The 23,883-nt window shown below is 41.1% G+C and overlaps 1 protein-coding gene across 1 annotated transcript in view; it reads right to left on the bottom strand.

Annotated features, from left to right (window-relative positions):
• The window catches only part of LOC122562345 (protoheme IX farnesyltransferase, mitochondrial), a 146,734-nt gene that overhangs the window by 101,718 nt on the left and 21,133 nt on the right, over positions 1–23,883 (bottom strand). The window contains exon 3 of the mRNA XM_043715222.1: positions 2,789–3,098. Coding sequence (XP_043571157.1) covers positions 2,789–3,098 — 310 coding nt within the window. The remainder of the gene's footprint in view (positions 1–2,788; positions 3,099–23,883) is intronic.

Here is a 23,883-nt window from a genome sequence, read left to right as displayed (position 1 = left end):
TTTGAAATGTCTACTGTACACTGTCCACATCCCTGCTGCATCAAAAAATGGCAGGTTAATACTACCGTATGCTTTTTTAAAATTTGTTCATGGAATGTGGGAGACACTGGTTAGGCCAGCATTATTAACCAGTTAAGAGACAATCACATTGCTGTGGATTTGGAGTCAGATATAGGTCAGACCAGGTAAGGATCCACTAAAGAACATTAATGAACCAGATAGGTTTTTCTGACAATCATCAACAGATCCATGAAGTCATCATTGGACTCTTAATTCCATTTTTAGAAACCGAATTTAAATTCCACCATCAGCTCTGGCAGGATTTGAACGTGGGTCTTTGGAGTAACAGCCCAGCGATAATACCACTAAGCCATCACCTTCCCATGAGGTCAATGCTGAGTCTGAGGTCTTTGCCACCAAACATCCTGTTTTTCTGATGGGTAAATGCTGCACCAGCACATTGCAAGTGATGTTGAATTCGATCATCAATAGCTGCCATCTGAAAGCTGCTTCCCAAGATCTGGCAAGTGCCACATTATCAAAATGTGGATCTTAATGGTCAGAATGCAGTAATGCATAGCAGGACAAAGTTGGTACACAACCTTGACCTATGGATATTTAGCCTAAGGCCCATTTTCTCAGACACCACATGAATGCTATGTTTACTTTGTTGAACTAGGCCTTGCTATGAGGATCATGCCCACTGTGTATCATGTGGACAGAATCTGCATTGGTGACGACAATGCGAGTTAATCAACCACTGGAAGGCAACTGAGGAGAATATTTGCAATGACCTTCCCCATCGGTACTTACTGCAATTGCCCTGGTCACTTTCTTGAAGACAGTCACAATTACAACATATCAGAAATCTGTTGGTGTGCTCTCCTCTTTCCAGACCAGGGTGATGAGGTCATGCATTCATGCTAACAATGTTCCTCCAGGGTATTTAAGAGGCTGACTCAGATCTGAAGGGTGCATCAGGGCCCAATGCCCCTGGCCTGAGGCCCGCTGTGCTTGGGTCCAGAATCAGGAGTCCACTCAAGAACAGCACAGAGGCCCATGATTTTAGTCCCTCCTTGGCTGGGATTACATCTGCACCAGTAACCTTTTGGTCCTCAGCTGTCTGATGGACTTCCTTCAACTTCATGGTGTTGGAAAGCTTTTGGATACAATAGAGCTCTTCATGGACAACAGGCTTTTATTTTGCTGCAAAAATGTCTTTAACATTGCACCATTAAGATTTTTCCAATATTTTGGAAATTCTTTGTAATCTTAATTTGCACAAATTTTTCAGAGATTTGATATTAAATGCCTTAAATTAGCTATTTTCTCAGCTGAGTAATTGGAAAGAAAACCATTAAAGTCAAGCATTCATAAAGCTCCAGCAAAATGGGAACCTGTGCACAAAAGAGAGCACATGTAAATGAGATCTTCCATGACAGATTTTCTGAACAGGTCACAAGGCATTTTTGCACCTCTTGCAGATAGAAAGTGAAATTAAAGTTTTCGGAAGCTGGTCTGAATGTATTGAAAATACATTGTTTTGCAGCCAATATGGTACTAGACTGACACTTCAATTTAATGCTGAAAATGTTGCACTGTTGCAGGTGCCACATTTCAGATTAGGTACTCAAATATAGCCTTTGTCTGGCTGTGTAGATAGATATAGAAGTTTCCATGGCACAATACAAAGACATTGCCCTGAAAAGAATTTCCGCTCTTAAACAAAAAAAAACTTGTCATTTAACTTATGTTGGGTTTCACTATGTGTTAATATTACATTGGCAATTGACTACACTTCTCAAGTGATTAATGTGAAATATATTGAAATGTGTTGAGGATGTAATAAGGCGTCTATAAAATAAGCTTGCTAAAAAAGATCAGCAGTATACCAAGCTACACATACTATTTTACTGCCTGTTATACCTGCAGGCCTTGGCACATTTCTGTTTTCTCATTGTAGAGATTTGCAACACATATCTGCAGCTAACATGCAAGATTGGATAGCACTTTCACTAAGTTTATGAGATCAATTCTTGTTTGGCCTTTAATCCCCTCAAGTCGAACATGCTGAATTGTTACCCTATAGGAAAGATAATCTGATGTAAAGAATATAACTCAGGCCGATTAATGCTCGCTTCACCAACTGTGAAATAGGTCAATACATGTACCACTACCCCACCACCCTTGCCAAATGCACGGTCATGATTAGACGATGGGATTAATTTCGCTCGTTTTTAGTTCAATATTTGTTTTCCCCTCTCTCCCAGACAAAAGGCTGGCACTGACTTGAGAGATTTGCTGAATTTTTACAAAGTTTTACATGTGGCCAGTTAATACTGGATTTCATTAAAACAAATTTTGTAAGCACTTCATTAAACAAGATTCCAAGGCTGCACAGGAAACTGAAGAATTATTTTAAAAAAAGGTTGACTAAAAAAATGCAGGCCGTCAATAATCTGTACTTCTGGCTAGATTTGACTGAAAATTAATCACTCTCTACTGAAGTCTGCTGTAACTTTAAAAATACCAATAATGTTTATACCCTGGCAGGTGAAATGCTTGTACTGCATGTTTTGGGTCTGCACAAAGAGATCTCATACCTCCATGCATTATTGCCCTTGGTAAGTCTACTACATTCTATTACCAGTTTTGCATTGCCAAATGTCCAAATCTACTTTGCATTAATGAAGTAATAGCAGTACAAATGCAGTCTCAAAGGACTAAGTTCAGTTTCCTTCTAACAGCGTTCTCAGAATGAAACAAAAAAGCACATGCTATACAGTACCTGTGAGTTTTATTTTAGACAATCTTGCATAGATCCCTGGTAGATCTGATAGTTGCACTTTCATCTCTTTCCACTGTTTTGCTTCCTTGATGTCTTGGGCAGTCTCGTTATCACCAGCCATTGCTGTCCTCTCTGTCGTGCTGTTTTCTTCAAGACTGGACGGATGTGAGGAAATAGCGGGAATTTGTTGTACTGATCGGACGACAGCTTCATCGTTGATGATAGGTTGTTTCTCTGGAAAAGGCAATGCTGATGGTGCAGCTTTGGGTTTTGCACGTTGATACAGTCCTTTATCAACTTTGGTTACATACTACAAGAGAAAGAAATGACAGTGCTTCTTAATTTAAGCACCCAAACATCTTTCAGTGTTTTTATACTTGTATACAGAGGAACCTCGATTATCCAGTAGCTGATTATCTGAGTATCAGATTATCCGGCAAGATCGCAAGGTCCCGATGTTTGGTTAAACTATGTTATCCAGCATTTGATCATCCGGAATTTGATTAACTGAACGAACTACTCCACACCCTTGTCCTTCGGGTAATCAAGGTTCCTCTGCTTTATAAAAAGAATGAGTGGAAAATATTTATCGTGATCGCTTTTAAGTGCTAGTTGACTTTTCAGATTGAAAATACGTATTCTATTTAATCTAAATTGCTATCTGGTATTTAGTTTTCAGTGACTGCAACATGATCCCTAATGATGTAGAATTTAGATCGTTCTTAGTAATTTATTTTTGAACAAGGGAACATGTAAAACACTGATGAAACATATTGGATGTTATATTCAACATCATAACTTTCCCTACCTCTGAATTAGGAGCCCTGGGTTCAAATCCCACCTGTTCCAAAGATGTATGTTAACATCCTGAACAGATTGACTAGAAAATATCTACACCCAATGGACTTCTTCTCAATTTCACTTTTGAAACGCAGTCTAATATTTTTAACCCAACAGTGCTGCATTTATTGTAAGTCATGGTCTTCTTGAACCTTTGTGGAATCTTCTACGAAATCAGAGCTGAAGAGAAGTGCGCATATTCAAAATGGCTAATTTTACTGGCTGTACCGTAATACTGAGTCTATTACAGCGAGGATAACCTGTGTAGTTGGGGAAACAAAAGAACAAAGGGAGAAAATTACTAGGCTTTTCAGGAAAAAAAATCTTGACGTAATTGAGGTTTATGGAAAATGTTTCTTCTTTGAAAAGCAGCAGCTATCCACTCAATTAAAGTGCATTTTCGGCTCTACAGTTCTCATAATTATGAAGCTAGAATACATATCTCTCGAGCATTTGCAAACCATGATATACAAACCTGAATGTTCCAACCAACACAATTTAACATCAGTTAACTTCGCAATGTCATCAAGTCACTCCATTAATTGCACATTATGCTGAGACTTGCAAAATTGCAAAAGAATTGAAAAATTGCACACTGAGGAAGCAGCATGTTTTGCAAAATCTAAAACCCGTTGAAGCAGAATAGTTAGATTATCAAGAGCTTTTCATGGCATAATTGAGTTACAAAATGGAAAGGGAACAAAAGAAAAGGAAAAGTCAAACTAAAATGGATTGTTTGTAAAGCTGTCTTTTATCAAGATCAGTGATTGATTTTACAAAGCATTTGGTCTATCTTATACTGTACTCAACCCAGTTTATACTTCTGTTGTAGCTAATTAGGGTGCAGTTATACTTGGATAAGGTTTCTTTTTGCCAAATTTACTTTAAGAGTCGTCTGTATCTAAAATTAAGTATGATGAAATAAATTGCTTGTTTTTAAATCCTGTGGCCAAAGTAAGTGACATCAGCAACAAGAAATGCTATTTCTCTAGCAGTTTCAAGAAATCTCAAGACAGGCAATAGCATATGGCAGGTATAGGTCAAAACTCCCTCCACTGTGCCCCATCACAGTGCACTGTAATTCCTTTTTTAAAAGAACACTTGTCACTGCACCAACATTTTTCGCTACTTACCACACGTTATTCTTTTGGCCTCCATCAGCAAAACTGCTAATTTAGTATTAATCAGTGCTGAATCATTGATAACTATGTCCACTGTGAACCTGATTACCAATACATATACTTATTCCATATAGAACCTTTACATCTGCTAAAAAACCCCACAAACCTTGCCACATCTTTCGATACTGGATTTAAAGCCAGGATTCTAGGAGTCAAAAAACTGTATGGAAATTTACTCAGACACCATTCCCTCAACTGAGCAACAATGGACTGTAGAATAACACACTTCAGAGAAAAACAAGAATTTAAGCTCAAAATCAGTTTACACATTCGTGCTTTCAAATTCCAAAGTTATTTATTTCCATGATGATCATGAAACAGTCAATCCAAATTCAAAGTTCACATGTGGAGTGATAAACTGAGATAAAAACAAATGTTCAAACTTCTTTATTTTTGTGAATTGTTAACTATCATGCTAACAATGAATTGAGTGCTATACGCAGCAGTAGGTTTGCAAATTGTGCATTATTGTCGTCAGTTAATAAAAATGTAAAATCAAGCATTAACTTTCTTGGCAATATGATAATATGTTTGTTAGGATTGGGCTACACTCAAAATATCTTTCCATGTTTCCTTTCGTAAAATATGACTGGCAAACAAAACAGTGCGCCAGACTGAAATTATATATTGGAATTACGTAACCATCTGTATGAACAAGGCACACAAAGTCAGAAAGGAACAAAAAAAACAATAAGCTATTCAAGTTCTTAGAACTCTTTAGAAGTTCTTACAAGTGTCAAAACCAGTAACCTATTTGTAGCATCTGGTGACACCATGAAATTGTAAATAGAGAAGATAGGTGATTTACATTTACTAAAACAAATTTCCACATAAAGGTGAAAAAATTACTAATTGGCTATCCTTTTGCAGTTTGCAAAGGCATTTGTTGAAAGCCTGCCTCAATTAATTATTCATATAAATGACACAGACAATTCCTTCACTGTCACTGGGACAAAATCCTGGATCTCTCCCTGATGGCACTGTTGGTTTCCCGACACAACAAGCAGACTGTAGTGATTCAAGGAGGTTGCTCACCACTACCTTATCCAGGGGTATTTAGCGATGGGCAATAATTGTTGACCCAACTAGCAATGCTCACATTCTATTAAGGAACAAAAATAAAAATTCAGTCAGTGGCTAATGTGGAACAAAAATTGACTATGGAGCATCAGGATAAGAAAATTCTTCAACAGCAACTGTGATTCATGAACTAAAAACTTGACAACACAAACAGGAATGACAGACAATTTCACCGATAACTGTGAGAATCAACAGCAGCTCCAGACAAACTCACCATCATAAGATCTGGATGTGTCAGCAAAGTACCTATATGTTACAGACACCTACAGGCTCATTTGCTATTGTAAATAGTTAAATTTTCCTTTGGAAAGGAGAGGCATGTTGTATGTATATTTTATCATTCAGCATCCATGTGCTGAATGTACAGGCATTGACTGCCTGTTAGTCTGCTTTTGAGTTTGCAAGCTGCATGCACAGTTGGTTTGCTATAATGTCTGCTTCGTAACTTGCAATGTATTTTACTCTTTCAAATAAACTAATCCACAGTACTTATCACTTCAGATAACTAATTTTTAGACAGCAGTATCCTATACACAAACATTTACGATAAACAGAACGAGCTATAAATTCTCATGAAGTCATCAGCATTTCTGATCGCCACAAAGGTACTCAAGTCTGCTGAGTATAGAGTCAGAGTTGGAGTCAGAGGGATGTGCAGCATGGAAACAGACCATTCGGTTCAACTTGTCCATGCCGACCAAATATCCTAACTTAATCTAGTCCCATTTGCCATCACTTAGCCCACATCCCTCGAAATCCTTCCTATTCATACACCCATCCAGATACCTTTTAAATATTGCAATTGTACCAGCCTCCACCACTTCCTCTGGCAGCTCTTTCCATACACGTACTACCCTCTGCCCCAGAGTTTCCTTTTAAATTTATCCCCTCTCATCCTTAATCTATATCCTCTAACTTTGGACTCCTCTACCCTAGGGAAAAGACTATGTTTATTTACCCCATCCACATCCCTCGTGATTTTATAAATCTCTGTAAGATCACCCCTCAGCCTCTGGCGCTCCAGGGAAAACAGACCCAGCCTGTTCAGCCTCTCTCTATAACTCAAATTCTCCAACGCTGGTAACATCCTTGTAAATGTTTTCTGAACCCTTTCAAGTTTCACAACATCTTTCCAATAGGAAGGAGACCAGAATTGCACACAATATTTCAAAAGTGGCCCAACCAATGTCCTGTATAGCCGCAACATGACCTCCCTACTCCTAAAATCAATGCTCTGACCAATAAAGAAAAGCCTATCAAACCCACCCTCCTCTCCAACTGTGTACATAAATGATTTGAACGAAGGTACAGGATGCCTAATTAGCAAGTTTGCAGATGACACTAAGATTGGTGGAGTAGCACAGTGATGGGGACTGTCAGAGAACACAGCAGAATATCGATAGATTGGACAGTTAGGCAGAAAAATGGCAGATGGAGTTCAATCCAGACAAATGTGAGGTGATGCATTTTGGAAGACCCAATTCAAGAGTGAACTATACAGTAAATGTAAAATTCCTGGGAAAAAATGATGTAGAGAGAGATCTGGGTGTTCAGGTCCATTGTTCCCTGAAGGTGGCAATGCAGGTTAGTAGCGTGGTCAACAGGCATAAGGCACGCTTTCCTTCATCGGACAGGGTATCGAGTACAAGGGTTGGTCGATCATATTACAGTTGTATAAGACTTTGGTTCGGCCACATTTGGAACACCGCATACTCTTCTAGTCGCCACATTACCAAAACGATGTGGATGCTTTGGAGAGGTGCACAGGAGATTCACCAGGATGTTGCTTGGTATGGAGAGTGTTAGCTATGAGGAGAGGTTGACTAGATTAGGATTACTTTCATTAGAAAGATGGAGGTTGAAGGGGGGCCTGATTGAGGCCTACAAAGTCATGAGAGCTGTAGACAAGGTGGATACCAAGAAACTTTTTTCCAGAGTGGAGGACATAATTACTAGGGGTCATGAGTTCACACTTGTGGTGTAAAATTATGTCCCAATACATGTGTGAATCATAATGTAACACATGTATTGGGCCAAGAAACGGTTAAAAATTATGTCCCAATACATGTGTGAATCTAACCGGAATGGAGGTGTTGCTTAGTCCCGTAATCTTCTTATTACACACCTCCCCGTGTGAATCTTCTTATCTGTATGTAACCAGAATGGAATGTGTTTTTTAGCCTTGCTCTGCTGTTCACATGAATGTTTATATCTGGAAAAGAGTATATCAGCTGGAAAAGTCTCCAGTTCGGTGAGTCTGCTCCGGGGTTACGTTTAACCGCCGAGCGTGGATTTTTTAAAACATTTGGTGTAGTCGAGCAGGGTCAATCGCAATTGAGGAGAGATTTTGATACAGAACAATGTTTTGGAAAAAGACTAAGAAACCAGAAGAACAAACTGTGGAGGTCCCGACCGTCCCGGGATGGCATGGACCGTGGCATGACGTGGCAGTTTGTTTGAGAAATGGTGGGGGGCGACCGGAGGAACCCCAGGGTCGCTGCTGTCCACCCTTGAGAGGATCCCAGTCCTGCCGAAGAACCCCTTGCCTGGGGTACAGCGGAGGATGTGGGCATGTCCAAAAAGCTGAAGCGGAGTTAACAGAATTGAATGGGATTGAACTGAACTGAACTGAGTGGAACTGAAGTGAATCAAATTGAACGGAACAAAATGGAACTGAGTTAAATTGAATTGAAATGGACGGAACTGAATTGAACACAATTGAATTGAACTGAACAGACCTGAACTGAGGTGAATTGAACTACACTGAATTGACTGAACTGAAATTAACTGAAACGAATTGAACTGCATTAAGCATAATGTAACACATGTATTGTGCCAAGCAGTGGAATGTGGTGAAAGGGTTAACATTGTGTCCCAATACATGTGTGAATCTAACCGGAATGGAGGTGTTGCTTAGTCCCGTGTGAATCTTATTACACACCTCCCCGTGTGAATCTTCTTATCTGTATGTCTTCTTATCTGTATGTAACCAGAATGGAATGTGTTTTTTAGCCTTGCTCTGCTGTTCACATGAATGTTTATATCTGGAAAAGAGTATATCAGCTGGAAAAGTCTCCAGTTCGGTGAGTCTGCTCCGGGGTTACGTTTAACCGCCGAGCGTGGGTTGTTGGCAACCGCTCTACGAGAACTGACGGCTCCCAGTTCCGGTAACATGTAGAGTGAGTATAAGCCAGACCCGTTGTAAGTACGAGACCTGGTTGTGGCGACGCTGCGGGGAATAAAACACTTATATTCTAGCAGACTCGCCTCTTGGTCGTTTGTTCTGTGTCAGACTACTCTCCTACGAACCTGACCTTGAGAATTTTTTTAAAACAACACTGAGAGGGGAAAGGTTAAGGGAAGATATACATGGCAAGTTCTTCACACAGGAGAAGGTGGGTGCCTGGACCGAGTTGCCAGCAGAGGTGGTAGGGGCAGGAAAAATAGCGCCAGTTAAGATGTATCTAGACAGGGAGCAAAGGGATACAGAAAACAGAAAATAGGCAGCAGGTTTAGATAGAGGATCTGGATCGGCACAGGCTTGGAGGGCCAAAGGGCCTGTTCCTATGCTGTAATGTTCTTTGCTCTATCACCATGACCCTCACCTTCATCTAGTTACCACACTGTCAGCCCCCAGCCCCAACCCCCCTCCCATCTATATCTCTACTCCTCTATATTATCTCTTAAAAGCCTCACTCCTGATGAAAGGCTTATGCCCAAAATGTCAATTACCCTGCTCCTTGGATGCTGCCTGACCTGCTGTGCTTTTCCAGCACCACACTCTTGACTCTAGTCTTCCTGCACCTCACCTGTGATTATCGATGACACAAAGATCTCAGCAAGGGGTCCAGCAATCACTTCCCTAGCTTCCCACAGAGTTCAAGGGTACACCTGATCAAGTCCTGGGGATTTATCCACTTTTATGCATTTTAAGACTTCCAATACCTTCTCCTCTGTAACATGGACATTTTTCAAGATGTCAACATCTATTTCCCCACGTTCTATATTTTCCGTGTTCCTTCTCCACAGTAAATACTGATGAAAAATACTTGGAGTCATAGAGTCATAGAGATGTACAGCATGGAAACAGACCCTTCGGTCCAACCCGTCCGAAAACGTTGCCCCTTAGGTCTCTTTTATATCTTTCCCCTCTCACCCTAAACCTGTGCCCTCTAGTTCTGGACTCCCCGACCCCAGGGAAAAGACTTTGCCTATTTACCCTATCCATGCCCCTCAATTTTGTAAATCTCTGTAAGGTCATCTCTCAGCCTCTGACACTCCAAGGAAAACAGCCCCAGCCTGATCAGCCTCTCCCTATGGCTCAAATCCTTGTAAATCTTTTTTGAATCCTTTCAAGTTTCACAACATCTTTCCAATAGGAAGGAGACCAGAATTGAACTATCTCCTCCCATCTCTTGCAATTCTACACATAGGTTGCCTTGCTGGTTTTTGAGGGGCCCTATTCTCTTCGTAATGTTTTATAGAATCCTTTTGGATTCTCCTTAACCCTATTTGCCAAAGCTATCTAATGTCCCCTTTTTGCCCTCCTGATTTCCCTCTTAAGTTTACTTCTACTGCCTTTATACTTTAAGGATTCACTCGATCTATCCTGTCTATACCTGACATCTGCTAAGTATTTTTTTCTGAACGAAAACTTCAATTTCTCTAGTCATCCAGCATTCCCTACACCTAGCAGCCTTTCCTTTCACCCTAACGGGAATATACTGTCTCTGGACTCTCATGATCTCATTTCTGAAGGCTTCCCATTTTCCAGTTGTCCTTTTACCTGCAAACTTTTGAAAGTCCTTACTTAATACTGTCAAAATTGGCCTTCCTCAAATTTGGAACTTTAGCTTTCAGATTGGTCTATCCTTTTCCATCACTATTCTAAAACTAATAGAATTATGGTCGCTGGCCCCAAAGTGCTCCCCCACTGACACCTAAGTCCCCTCCGCTTACTTATTTCCCAACAGTAGGTCAAGTTTTGCACCCTCTCTAGCAGGTACATCCACATAATGAATCAGAAAATTTTCCTGTATACACTTAAATTCCTCTCCATCTAAACCCTTAACACTATGGCAGTCCCAGTCTATGTTTGGAAAGTTAAATCCCCTATCATAACCACCCTACTATTCTTACAGACAACTGAGATCTCCTTACAAATTTGTTTCTCAATTTCCTGCTGAATATTGGGTGATCGATAATACAATCCCAATAAGGTGATCATCCCTTTGTTATTTCTCAGTTCCACCCAAATAACTTCCTCGGATGTATTCCCAGGAATAACCGTAATGCTATCCCTTATCAAAAACGCCACTGCCTCTCCTCTATTGAACACCCCTTTCTAACCTTCCAATAGCATTTGCATCTTGGAACATTAAGCTGCCAGTCCTGTCCATCTCTGAGCCATGTCTCCATAATTCCTATGATATTCCAGTCCCATGTTCCTAACTATGCCCAGTGTTCATCTCCCTTCCCTGTTAGGTCTCTTGCATTGAAATAAATGCAGTTTAATTTATCAGTCCTACCTTGTTCTCTGCTTTGTTCCTTCTTGCCCTGACTATTTGACTCGTTCCTTTTCCCAACAGTACCAGTCTCAGATTGATCTCTTTCCTCAAAATTTCCTTGGGTCCCACCACCTTCCCACCCCACATGACTAGTTTAAATCCTCCGAGTAGTCTAGCAAATCTCCCTGTCAGTGTATTAATCCCCTTCCAATTCATGCAAACCTTCCTGTACAGGTCACTTCTACTCAAGATGAGATTCCAATGATCCAAAAATGTGAACCCTTCTTCCATACACCAGCTCCTCAACTATGCATTCATCTGCTCTATCCTCGTATTCCTACCCTCACTAGCTCATTGCACCAGGAGTAATCCAGATATTACTATTCTCAAGGACCTCCTCTTTAAATTCCTGCCTAACTTTTTATATTGTCCCTTCAGAATCTCATCCTTTTTCCTTCCTATGTCATTAGCTCCAATGTGTACAATGACCTCCTGCTGGTCTCTCTCCCTTTTGAGAACATTCTGTACCCTCTCTTAAATATCCTTGATCCTGGCACCAGGGAGGCAACACACCATTCTGATTTTTCACTGCTGGCCACAGAAACGTTTATCTGTGCCTCTGACTAGAGAGTTCCTTATCACAATCAATCACTTGGAACCTGATGTACCCCTTATTACATTAGAGTCAGTCTTGGTACCAGAAACTTGGCCGTTTGTGCTACATTCCAGAGAGTCCATCACCCTCCACATTTTCCAAAACAGTATACTTGATTGAGATGGGAATAGCCACTTGAGACTTCTGCACTACCTGCCTCCCCGTCGTACCTTTTCTGGAGTTAAGCCATCTACCTGACTGTATCTGCAGCTTTTCCTCCCTTCCGATAACAGCCATCCATCAGATCTCCTAGTTCCTGTAAATTCCTTATTGCCTCTAACTGCCACTCTAACCGACCCATGCAATCTGATATGATTCGCAGCCAAAGACACATCCTGCAGTCATAATCATCATAATGTGGAAACTTTCCCTAAACTCCCACATGCAAAAGGAAGAGCATATCACTCTATTAAAGGCCATCCTTGCTCCTTCACAATCTACAGACCCAGAAAATGGCGCCATGTTATTGCTCGAAAAAAAGACTGCTTCAGACTAACTTAATACTTATAGTTTATATTTTAAAAAGTTAATCAAGACACTGATCTCAATGAAGCATATAATCAAGAAAGAACCCACTCTACTCACTATTGTAGATTTCCAGCAAGGCTACACTTAAAAACTGTGCACTTATCTGTTCCTGTGCTGTGAGCTCTCCACATAAGTTCCTCCAAAGTCAGCTGTGAATTTCACTGTTTGTTAATTTTTCCGAGACAGACTCTGATGTCCAGAGATACTTGAACTTAAACAGCAAAGGCAGTAACTGTGCAGATTCACTGCTGCTTCAGATAGTAGTGTAGGTTTCTTTCTCTGACCATGTGGTCACTGCCTTTGTCTGTCTTCCTCCTTTTTAAAGTGCCGTTCTTTTGATCTTTTTCCCCCAAAGATCCAAAATAATGCAACAGCAAATAAAACAGTAATTGCTGCTCCTGGAATTTGAGGAAATCACCAATATTTAAAATACCTCAAAAAATAAGCAGCTCTAACAGCTATAATTTTGTCCCAACCTCCATCTTGGATGACTTTCAGGATTTCTAGCATTCATAACATTGTGCTTTTGGACATATATATTGGGGAAAGCTTCTGAAATTACTTACGTTTTCACTATGCTCAATAATTTCAAGAAATAAATTATTTTTCACATTCTGGTTGAGAACTATATGATGCACAGTACCGTTTCTTTCTTGTATTGATCACAAATTATTAAATAAATAAAGGCATCAAACTCAGCAAATGCTTGTTCCTTTCCAACAGGCTATCGAACAGATCTGAAGTAAAGATGAAGAAACATTTTCTGTTATCTGGAATGTCTAATGACTCGGCTTCAATGGACAGTCAAGGCGTTACGCAGAAAATCCAAGTCATAACAAATTGGGAAAAACATTTCCTTGGAGGAAAGTTGTTCTTGGACTGGGATTTACTCAATTTTAATTTGATAATTCAGACATATTAAACCACCATGAAAACTGCATCACTTTTTGGAGGAATTCATTATGACTATCATGACACTGAATAATCATCAGTTCATTGAAGCCAGATTATTCCCTCAGTAATCAAGAGATATAGGTTAAACTCTTAGAGTTTTCGTCTGCATTTGCACATCTCAGTCAAGAGCAAAGATCTATCAAGTGGAACTAATGCATCATTTTTCAATACGATACAGATATAAAATGGTCAAATTTCCTTACAAAACAATGACTATGCTTCAATGCACTTCAATGTCAATGTAGCTTTTTGAGGAACCCCAGGGATATGAAAGGTGCTTTGTCCTTGCCAGTAATCAGTTTTCTCATAAATCTAGGGCAGACAGCATCCGAGAAGCAGGAAGGTCAACGTTTTGGGTTGAAACCCTTCCGTCTGTACTGGGAAGGGGGAGGGGCCAGAAATAAAAGGGGATGGTAGTGGGCTGGGGTAAGGGTAGGTGGGCTGGTACTGGTGGATGCAGGTAGGGAGTTATTGTGAATGGTCAGTGGGAATTATGGAGTGGCTAGGTGAATAGAAAGATGGATAGGTTAGGTCAGGTCATGGAAGCGAGGTGGGGGTGGTGGTTTTGGGAGAGAGGCTGGACATAGGATAAGACTGGGATTGGAGGGATTTTGAAGCTGGAGAAGTAAATATTAAGTCCATTGGGCTTTAAGCCTCCCAGATACCAAAATATTGTTCCTCCAGTTTTTCTTTGGTCCCACTCTGACACTGGAGAAGGCCAAAGGTGGACATGCCAGCAGGGGAGTGGGAGGGGGAATTAAAATGGATGGCAACCAGAAGGTCAGGCATCAACAGGGAGTTTAATTTAGATAAATGCGAGGTTCTGCATTTTGGAAAGGCAAATCAGGGCAGGACTTATACAATGGTAAGATCCTGGGGAGTGTTGCTAAACAAAGAGACCTTGCAGTGAGGATTCATAGTTCCCTGAAAGTGGAGTCGCAGGTAGATAGGATAGTGAAGAAGGTATTTGGCATGCTTTCCTTTATTGGTCAATGCATTGAGTATAGGAGTTGGGAGGTCATGTTATGGCTGTACAAGAGATTGGTTAGGCCACATCTGGAATATTGCATGCAATTCTGGTCTCCCTCCTATAGGAAGGACGTTGTGAAGCTTGAAAGGGTTCAGAAAAGATTTACAGAGATGTTACCAGGATTGGAGGGTTTGAGCTATAGGGAGAGGCTGAATAGGCTGGGGCTATTTACCCTGAAGCTTCGGAGGGTGAGGAATGACCTTATCAAGGTTTATAAAATCATGAGGAGTATGGATAGGGTAAATAGACAAGATTTTTTCCCTGGAGTGGAAGAGTCCAAAACTAGAGGGAACAGGTTCAAGGTGAGAGGGGAAAGACTTAAAAAGGACTTAAGGGATAACTTCATCATGCAGAGGATGGTGTATGTATGAAGTGAGCTACCAGAGGAAGCAGTGGAGGCTGGTACAATGACAACATTTGAAAGGCATCTGAATAGGAAGGGTTTGGACGGATATGGGCCAAATGCTGGCAATGGGATTAGATTAATTCAGGATATCTGGTCAGCATGGACAGGTTGGATTGAAGGGTTTCCATGTTGTATAACTATGACTCCAAGGCTCTAATTTGCGTTCAAGTACAAGGATTGGGGTTGGGGATGAGGGAAAAGGAGTAGCTTTTCTGCTGCTTGAGCTATATTTTCCCCCAGTGCTTGTTCTAAGCTGTTTTTTCTCCTGCTTGAGCAGCAGTATCGTATCATTAGCTTGGTCATCAACTGCTCCTCCACTCTGTTTGCCACAGAATTGTCTCTACTGACTCCCACCCAACCTTCCATTGTTGATTTATAATGAGACAGAGAGATTTGAAAATCTACTGGAAAATGGAGATAAGTTGGTCATTTAAATATTACAGCATTGAGAAAATGAAGCAATGGCAGATAAGAAATTACTGATTAGAATGAGAAGAACATTTTTGTCAATGCTCATTAAGAGAGAGAAAAAGAGAGAGAGAGACACACACACAGAGACAGGCTGACAACTGGCTCACAAAGAGTGTTTTAATGATTGTGTAGCATACAGACCACCTTTTATTGTTGTGGTTCTGTTCGCTGAGCTGGGAATTTGTGTTGCAGACGTTTTGTCCCCTGTCTCGGTGACATCCTCAGTGCTTGGGAGCCTCCTGTGAAGCGCTTCTGTGATGTTTCCTCCGGCATTTATAGTGGTTTGAATCTGCCGCTTCCGGTTGTCAGTTCCAGCTGTCCGTTGCAGTGGTTGGTATTTGGGTCCAGGTCGATGTGCTTATTGATTGAATCTGTGGATGAGTGCCATGCCTCTCGGAATTCCCTGGCTGTTCTCTGTTTGGCTTGTCCTATAATAGTAGTGCTGTCCCAGTCGAATTCATGTTGCTTGTCATCTGCATGTGTGGCTACTAAGGATAGCTGATAACACCAACTAGCCACGAAACGGCACGACCAGCTGCAACGGACAGCTGGAACTGACAACCAGAAGCGGCAGATTCAAACCACTATAAATGCCGGAGGAAACATCACAGAAGCGCTTCACAGGAGGCTCCCAAGCACTGAGGATGTCACCTAGACAGGGGACAAACGCCTGCAACACAAATTCCCAGTGCAGCGAACAGAACCACAACAACGAGCACCCGAGCTACAAATCTTCTCACAAACTTTAGACCACCTTTTACTTAAGTAACAGTACATTAATGTACTGTTAGAGACACGTTACATCAATCAGTTGCTAAATTACTCAATCAGAATCATTAATAAAACTACTTGTATTGATAGCTACGCAAAATTAACTTCCCTATTCTTCACCATTTTCTTGATGAAGCTGCATGCAAATCTTTGGGTACACATTCAAGTTTCCATTATTACAGCAATAAAGAAAGCATCCTTTAAACAGTAGTCCCACACAATTTGACCACTAACTCAAAGTATTGGTCTTTGTCGAATTTTTCTGAACTCAACTGAAGTCCAGGTCATAAAATCAGTTTTAGTACAATGTTGAGGTATCTATATGTTTAATAAAAAGACAATTAAAGATTCTTCAACCTTCAAAGGGTTTAGGCTTTCTTTCAAATTCAAGCTCATCATGTGATCAAAATAGTAATTAAAGATAATTACTTGCATAAAAATAATAGGTTACACAAAGTGGGTGGGATTATTTATTTCAAATCTAAATATAGCCTTGCTGCCCTAAAACATGAGCTTATTAATAATTGTGAAACTGAAAATATGTGCTTAAAGCCACAGGTGAAATACAGAAACTATTACTTTACAATACATCTTCTGACAATGTACAGGTTAAGGCATGATAGCATTAATTTCATCCTTAAGTTTTGAATAAAGCAGCTGCTGCGCAATCATCCTGCTTATCTCAGTTTAGAAAAGAGACAAAATGTCGTCCCCCATTGACCTGATAACTTGCAAGAGGCAAATAGTTGACTTTCAGGTAAAATACTTGTTATATTGCATTGGAAGCCACTGGTGCAGTTTATCAAGAATTCTTAAATTGAGCAGGAGAGAGCTCTTTTCAAATTATTTTCAGGGAGGGTATTCACTCCCTCTCTGTAGCAGGTAACTAGAATGTAACTTCTTTCTCATCTCCAAAGTCCTTGAACATATCATAAATGCCAAACTATCTGCACTACACTCTTTGCAACCTATTTCAACAAACAACACCCACTGAAACTATGATCTTGGTCTATTTTGTCCCAGTGAATTGGCTGCAGTTTGGAACAGTTGGCACATCATTTAGTTTGGCGGGGCTGTTGTCAGCTGAATTGGCTCTTACCTATTCAAACCACAAAGAATTCAGCTCTGCAATTATTGCGCGATTATAGTTGGAGCTCCTCAAAAACCATTTTTCAGTTTTGCATAACCTAATGCCATATTCAATCCCAACCTTAGAGATGTTTGTGGAGTCATGTGCTATCACGAAGACTGCCTATGCTGTCAATTTCACTCAAGTACATCTGTTCCTAATACATTCCTTCATAACCTTCAGGCACACCTAGCTCAGGACTGTCCTGGCCAGCTTCCCATTTTCTATTAACTTCAGCGCAACTAAAGCTTTCTTCGGTATTATACCTCACATCAAAACCCAGTACCAATATTGGCATTAACACTTACCGGCTTACCATTTAACATTTTCATTGTTACATATAAAATAGTTTGTGGTCTTGTTCCTTAAAATCTCTGTAACCTTGTCTGCTTGGCTAACGATTCATACTATTCCATATATAGAATCATAGAACCCCTACAGTGTGGAAACAGGCCCTTCGGCCCAACAAGTCTACACCGACCCTCGGAAGAGTAACTACCCAAACCCATTCCACTCTCCTAGATTTACCCCTGACTAATGCACATAATCTACATATCCCTGAACAGTATGGGGAATTTAGCACAGTCAATCCACCTAACCTGCAAATCTTTGGACTATGGAAGGAAACCAGAGCATGCAGAGGAAACCCACTCAGACACGGGAAGAATGTGCAAACTCCACACAGACAGTCGCCTGAAGCTGGAATCAAACCTGGGTCCCTGGCACTGTGAGGCAGCAATGCTATGTTAGGGCAAGTGACCAGAAGTTTGGTGCAAGAATTTGGTTTTGAAGTGTTTTAAAGAAGGGATGAGACACAGAGATGAAAAAAATTAAGGAGTGAATTCCAAAAATTATGCCTTAGGGATCTGAAAGCAAGGCCATCAAATAGTGAAGCAATTAAAAACAAAATGCTAAGAGGTCAGAATTAGATGACTGTGGATATTTTGAATCTTTGTGGGACTGGGGGAGCTTTCAGATATAGAAGGGGGGAAGCAATGAAGAGCTTTGAAGACAAGGATGAGAACTTTAAAATTGAGGCATTCCACTGGCAGGAGTTAATGCAGGTCAGTCAGCTCATTGATAATGGGTAAATGCGATTTTGTGCGAATTAGAATATGGGCAGAAAAGTTGTGAAAGAGCTTTACTTACATTGGATGGAAGCTGGGAGGCCATACAGGTCTGTATTGAAACATTCAAATTTAGAAGTAACAGAGCAACAATTACTTTTTGTGCATCCTTCATCTTCCAATATGGCAAGCAATTTGAATGAATAACATCCCAGAAGTAGATGAGATTAATGACCAGTCATTTTCTATCGGCACTGGATGAGAGAGGAATGATAGGCAAGACATGGGAGAACTCCCTGCTCCTCTTAGTGCCATGTATATTTTGTGCTTGTTTCAATATCTGATCCAAAGCACAGTATCTTTGATACAGTGCTGGAATGTTCTCAACACTTTTCAGAATTGAACTGACAACGGTTTGACTTGCAGACAGGAGAGTTAATTATATCAGGTTGACACTTGAAAATCTAATTGTATGCTTCGAGTTACCAACTTAATTACCCAGCAAAATCTGCATGCCTTGTAATGATTACCATGTTTAACAAACAGATTATCAAAGAAGAGATTACATTTGCAAGTTGGAGAGTGCTACTGAAATTTATAATCACCATGTTGCTATTCAAAAAATAGAAAGGGATTAACATCAGTGCTTCAAGTTAGATTTCTAATCAAAGTTAACATAACATGCTTAACATAACTTTTAAAAAAACTTTCATGGCTCATTCATCTCAGTTGTCACATTAATTTTTATTGATTTACTTGCACTGGTCACCCAAAATAGACTGCAGCAAAACAGCATGAAACCAATAGATGTTAAATTTACCATCAGTAATTAGTTAGGATTTAAAACAAGAGCAGCCCACCAATAGCAATAATCATTTATGAATGAAATATGTTATTTGAATGTTCTATACATTATCTGGTGCTGTACTCAATTATAACATGAAACATTTAGAATGCAAGTAGGTAACTACAATAAATTTCATTTCTCTTTTGAAATAACTAGTATTTTAAATAAAATACAATGTAAATTACATCATTTAAGCTCAGAGTGGGAGACCGAGTGCACAACTCAGCTATTAAACAATAACACCCATTTGATGCCAAACATTCCACATAATAAATCCTCCTGGAATGTGCAAAAACAGAAAATAGGAAGGGGCACTGCTGCTGTTGTTACAGGCACAAATATTTAGCACACAAACAGCTTGCACCGCAGTAACATGGGTCTGGAATAGAAACTCTGTTAAGATTTGTAAGACAAAGAAGTACAGCCAATTGCTGCAAAAGAGAAGGGATGTAACAGGAAGCAAGATGGGGTGAATGGCAATGAAAAGAGCAACAGTCAGAAGCAGAGAACACAAGAGGGAATTCAGAAGTGGAGAACAATGATGTTGGAAACAGTGCATCTTCAACAGTATCTTCCAAACCTAAGACCTCTAACACCTCACAGTACAAGGGCAGAAGAAGCAAGAGAACAGAAATACCTGAAAATTCCAGTCCAAGGCATATTCAATCCCCAGTTGTAACTTCACTATCACTGAGTCAAAATTCTGGAACTCCTTTCCCAACACATTGACTGCAGGTGATCAAGGAGGTGGGCCCTAACCACCTCCTCAAACACAATTAGAATGGGCAGCAAATGCTACATAACCAGCATTCCCACCTGTGGTGAAATAACAATGAAAAATCAATGCTGAAATATCATTGATGAACTAGGTTTCAAAATTCTTTGTTTGGTATCCTAGCTGTAGCAACAGGACAAATTTTGGCAAACCCAATTATATATTCAATTGACAGAGTCTAGCATTCCACAATTGAGAGTTATAATTAATCTGCTACCTGCATTTGTCTCTGATCTTCTGCTGTGATTTTGAACTGTGGAATACAAGAACTACTGCAGTTTCATAGTGATGTAGCATGGAGTAAAAACACATACAGTACTTCAAGCTGAATGAACCTGTTTCTTCCAGGTTTTAATGGAAAAAGCTTTAAGTGCAATAGCTTTTTTTCCAAAGAATACCACTCCCCCATAACAGTGCAAGGTTACACCGTTGTTAAAATAGACCATCATTAAAAATGTACCTCCTCCAATACCAAGTTTCACATTCCAATTTCAGTTTCTCTCATCAACCAGTAACTTTACACTTCAGGTGCTGTCTTAAACTGTATGATGTAGGAGCAGAAGTAGACCCTTTGGCCCAGAGTCTGCCCCACCATTCAATGAGCTCACAACTGAATGGATAATGCTCAAACCCACCTTCTGGCCTTTTCCTGGTAACCCTTGATCCCTTACTGATTAAAGATATGACTATTTCAGCCATGAATATACTTAGAGTTGAGTTCATTATTTTTCTTATTTCTCATTTTTGGTTTGGAACTGACAGTTGCAATTGAGAACTGAACTTTAACGGCAGCTTGTTTCCGTAGAAAAAGGAGAGAAGAGGAGAGAACAAGACTGACGTTTGCTGTCGAAAACTGGCCTGGAACGATAATGCAGGTCAATTACTGTGAAGGATACGACAGTTAAACCGGCACCAAGACAAATTTCTTTAAATTCATTCATAGGATGAGGGCGTCGTTGGCCGGGGCAATATTTGTTGTCCATCCTTAATTGCCCAGAGGGCAGTTAAAAGTCAACCACATTGCTGTGGGTTTGGAGTCAGATGAAGGCCAGAGTGGGCGAGGATGGTAGATTCCTTCCCTGAAGGACATTAGCGAACCAGATGGGTTTTTCCAACAATCGACAATGGATTCATGCTCATCATTAGACTCTTGCTTCCAGATTTTAATGAGTTCAAATTATACCCTCTGGCATGGCGGAATTTGAACCCGGGTCCTCAGAGCATTACCTGGGTCTTTGCACTAATAGTCTCGCGATAGTACCATGAGGCCATTGCCTCCCCAGTGCTCAGGAACTGGCAGCTGGTCGGATGCTGAATTGGCCAATCAAGGGAGTCCTTGTACTGACCAGCCAACCACAAACAATAGTTATCCCACAAGATACTGGGTCAAGATGATGGGACAGTAGGAGACTCCTGTTGGAGCTCCATTTGATCTTTTTCTTTCATTTTCCTTTTTTTCCTACTCTCTCTATTCCTTCTCCCCTCTCAGCATTGGAGATTAACACTTGCGCAGTGGCAGGTCCTGGCAGCAAGTCTCCAGGGCTGCGAGCCCTGGAACACCATGAGCAGTGAGCATCAGTGGGACGTGGGCTATGAGCCCCGAAGCACCAAGCCCTGGAGCAGCATGTGGTCTGCAAGCTCCAAAGCAGCCCCAGAGCAGGACGTGGGGAAGCATCCTTGGAGGATGGCGCAGGCAGCAAGTACGGGGCAGAGACCAGCGCAGGGGAGGCAGTCCTGGCACTTACCTTGGAGCAGCTGAGTGCCAGTACGGAGTGATATGGAGCTTGGAGTGGAGCGGAGATAGCTCTTAGACTGGGGTCTGACACGGGAGGTCAGACTACGTGCGGAGGCCCTGCACTGAGCTGCTACATGGCTTTTGCCCGAAACGTTGACTCTCCTGCTCCTTGGATGCTGCCTGACCTGCTGTACTTTTCCAGCACCACACTCTTGACGCTAATCTCTAGCATCTGCAGTCCTCACTTTCGCCTATTGATTTTAACCTCACTACGTAGCCTCTTCAAAGGAGGCCTAACTTGAAGAAGTTCTCCTCCTCTCTCTACAAAGATCTCAGTGAGTCACTCTCTCACTGCACTCCCCAGGTTGTCTCCTCAAAAAAAGAAATTAATGGGTGAATTGACTTTGACTGGGTTTTTGGACAGGCGTAGCACTGCTTTACAGGACTAGGTTGTTTTTGAGTAGTCGAGAGAGTGGTGCTGGAAAAGCACTGCAGGTCAGGCAGCATCCAAGGAGCAGGAGAATCAATATTTTGGGAAGAACCCTCCATCAGGAATAAGGTTTGTGAGCTGAGGGAAGAGAGAGATAAATGGGATGAGGTGGGGCTGGGGGGAAGGTAGCTGAGAGTGTGATAGGTAGATAGAGGTTAGGGTAATGGTGATAGGTTGGAGAGGAGGGTGGAGTGGATAGGTGGGAAGGAAGATGGACAGGTAGGACAGGTCATGAGGCTGGTGCTGAGTTGGAAGGTTGGAACTGGGATAAGGTGGGGGGAGGGGAAATGAGGAAACTAGTGAAGTCCACATCGATGCTATGTGGTTGGAGGGTCCCGAGGCGGAAGATGAGGCGTTCTCAATCCAGGCATCGGATGGTTAGGGTATGGCGATGTAGAAGGCCCAGAACCTGCATGTCCTTGGTGGAGTGGCAGGGGAGTTGAAGTGTTTGGCCACAGGGCGGTGGAGTTGGTTGGTGCAGGTGCCCCGCACCACCTTCCCACCTATCTGCTCCACTCTCCTCTCCGATCTATTACCATTTCCCCCACCTCCATTTACCTATCCCACTCTCCGCTACCTTCCCCTCAGCCCCAGTTCCTCCCATTTATCTCTCTATCCCCTCGGCTCACAAGCCTCATTCCTGACGAAGGGATCTTGCCAAAATGTCAAATCCCCTGCTCCTCGGATGCTGCCTGACCTGCTGTGCTTTTCCAGCACCTGATTCTTGACTCTGATCTCCAGCATCTGAGGTCCTCACATTCTCCCTTTTTTTTGGTGGTGCGCTCTCTAATTATTGTCCAGTTACTGACTTATTAAAGATTTTGAGAAAAGGGGCCCTGTGTATAAGAAATAAGGAAAAGACCCCAGAGGTTTGTGGAAGCTGCTTACATTGACTGGTGACTTCAGAATCCAAGCAAGATACAATTTTACATGCCTGTAATAGAACCCAATGGATTTAATGAAAGCTTGGTATTCATATTGAAATGATTACTGAACTAGCAACTTATGATTATTTTTTAATTCATCCCTTACCTGTGTCTATCTGTATGTAAATAGGAATTGTGATCAAAGAAAATTGGGCTGAGATCATGGATATTAATTAAGACAGCCTTATAGTTCATTTCTGTTCTGCTAAAGTTACATTAGTAATAATGTGTCAATTTTTTTCAAGTATAAACTTGGTGTCCAAAATTAGTTATTTGTAAAGTCTGATTAGAAGCAACTGAGTAATTTTGAGAGTCACCAAATGCTTTACTTTCACTGGTTTGTGAATCTAGTTCAATTTGGTCTGGCTTGCTGTCCATGCCACAAAATTAGTGACTTTAGCCTCTGCGGTAAAAATCCCACAGAATCACTACCACCAAAAATAAAATCCTCAGTTGGGTTTTAATGGCCAACCCCTAAATCTGAGATTGCATCTACTGATCCTGGACTTTTCCACTCTCTCTACATCAACCCTGTCAAGCCCTCTAAGAATCTTATGTTTCAGTAAGATCGCCTTTTAGTCTTTTAAACTCCAACAAGGTACAACCTACTCAATTTTTCCTCAGCTGAAAACTCCTTCATACCTAGGACTAGCCTACTGAACCTTCTCTGGAGTGCCTTCAATATCAGAGTTTCTTTGCTCAG

Source organism: Chiloscyllium plagiosum, chromosome 24, assembly GCF_004010195.1.
Source record: "Chiloscyllium plagiosum isolate BGI_BamShark_2017 chromosome 24, ASM401019v2, whole genome shotgun sequence".
Classification (NCBI taxonomy): Eukaryota; Metazoa; Chordata; class Chondrichthyes; order Orectolobiformes; family Hemiscylliidae; genus Chiloscyllium; species Chiloscyllium plagiosum.
This window is presented reverse-complemented; position numbering and strand designations above follow the sequence as displayed.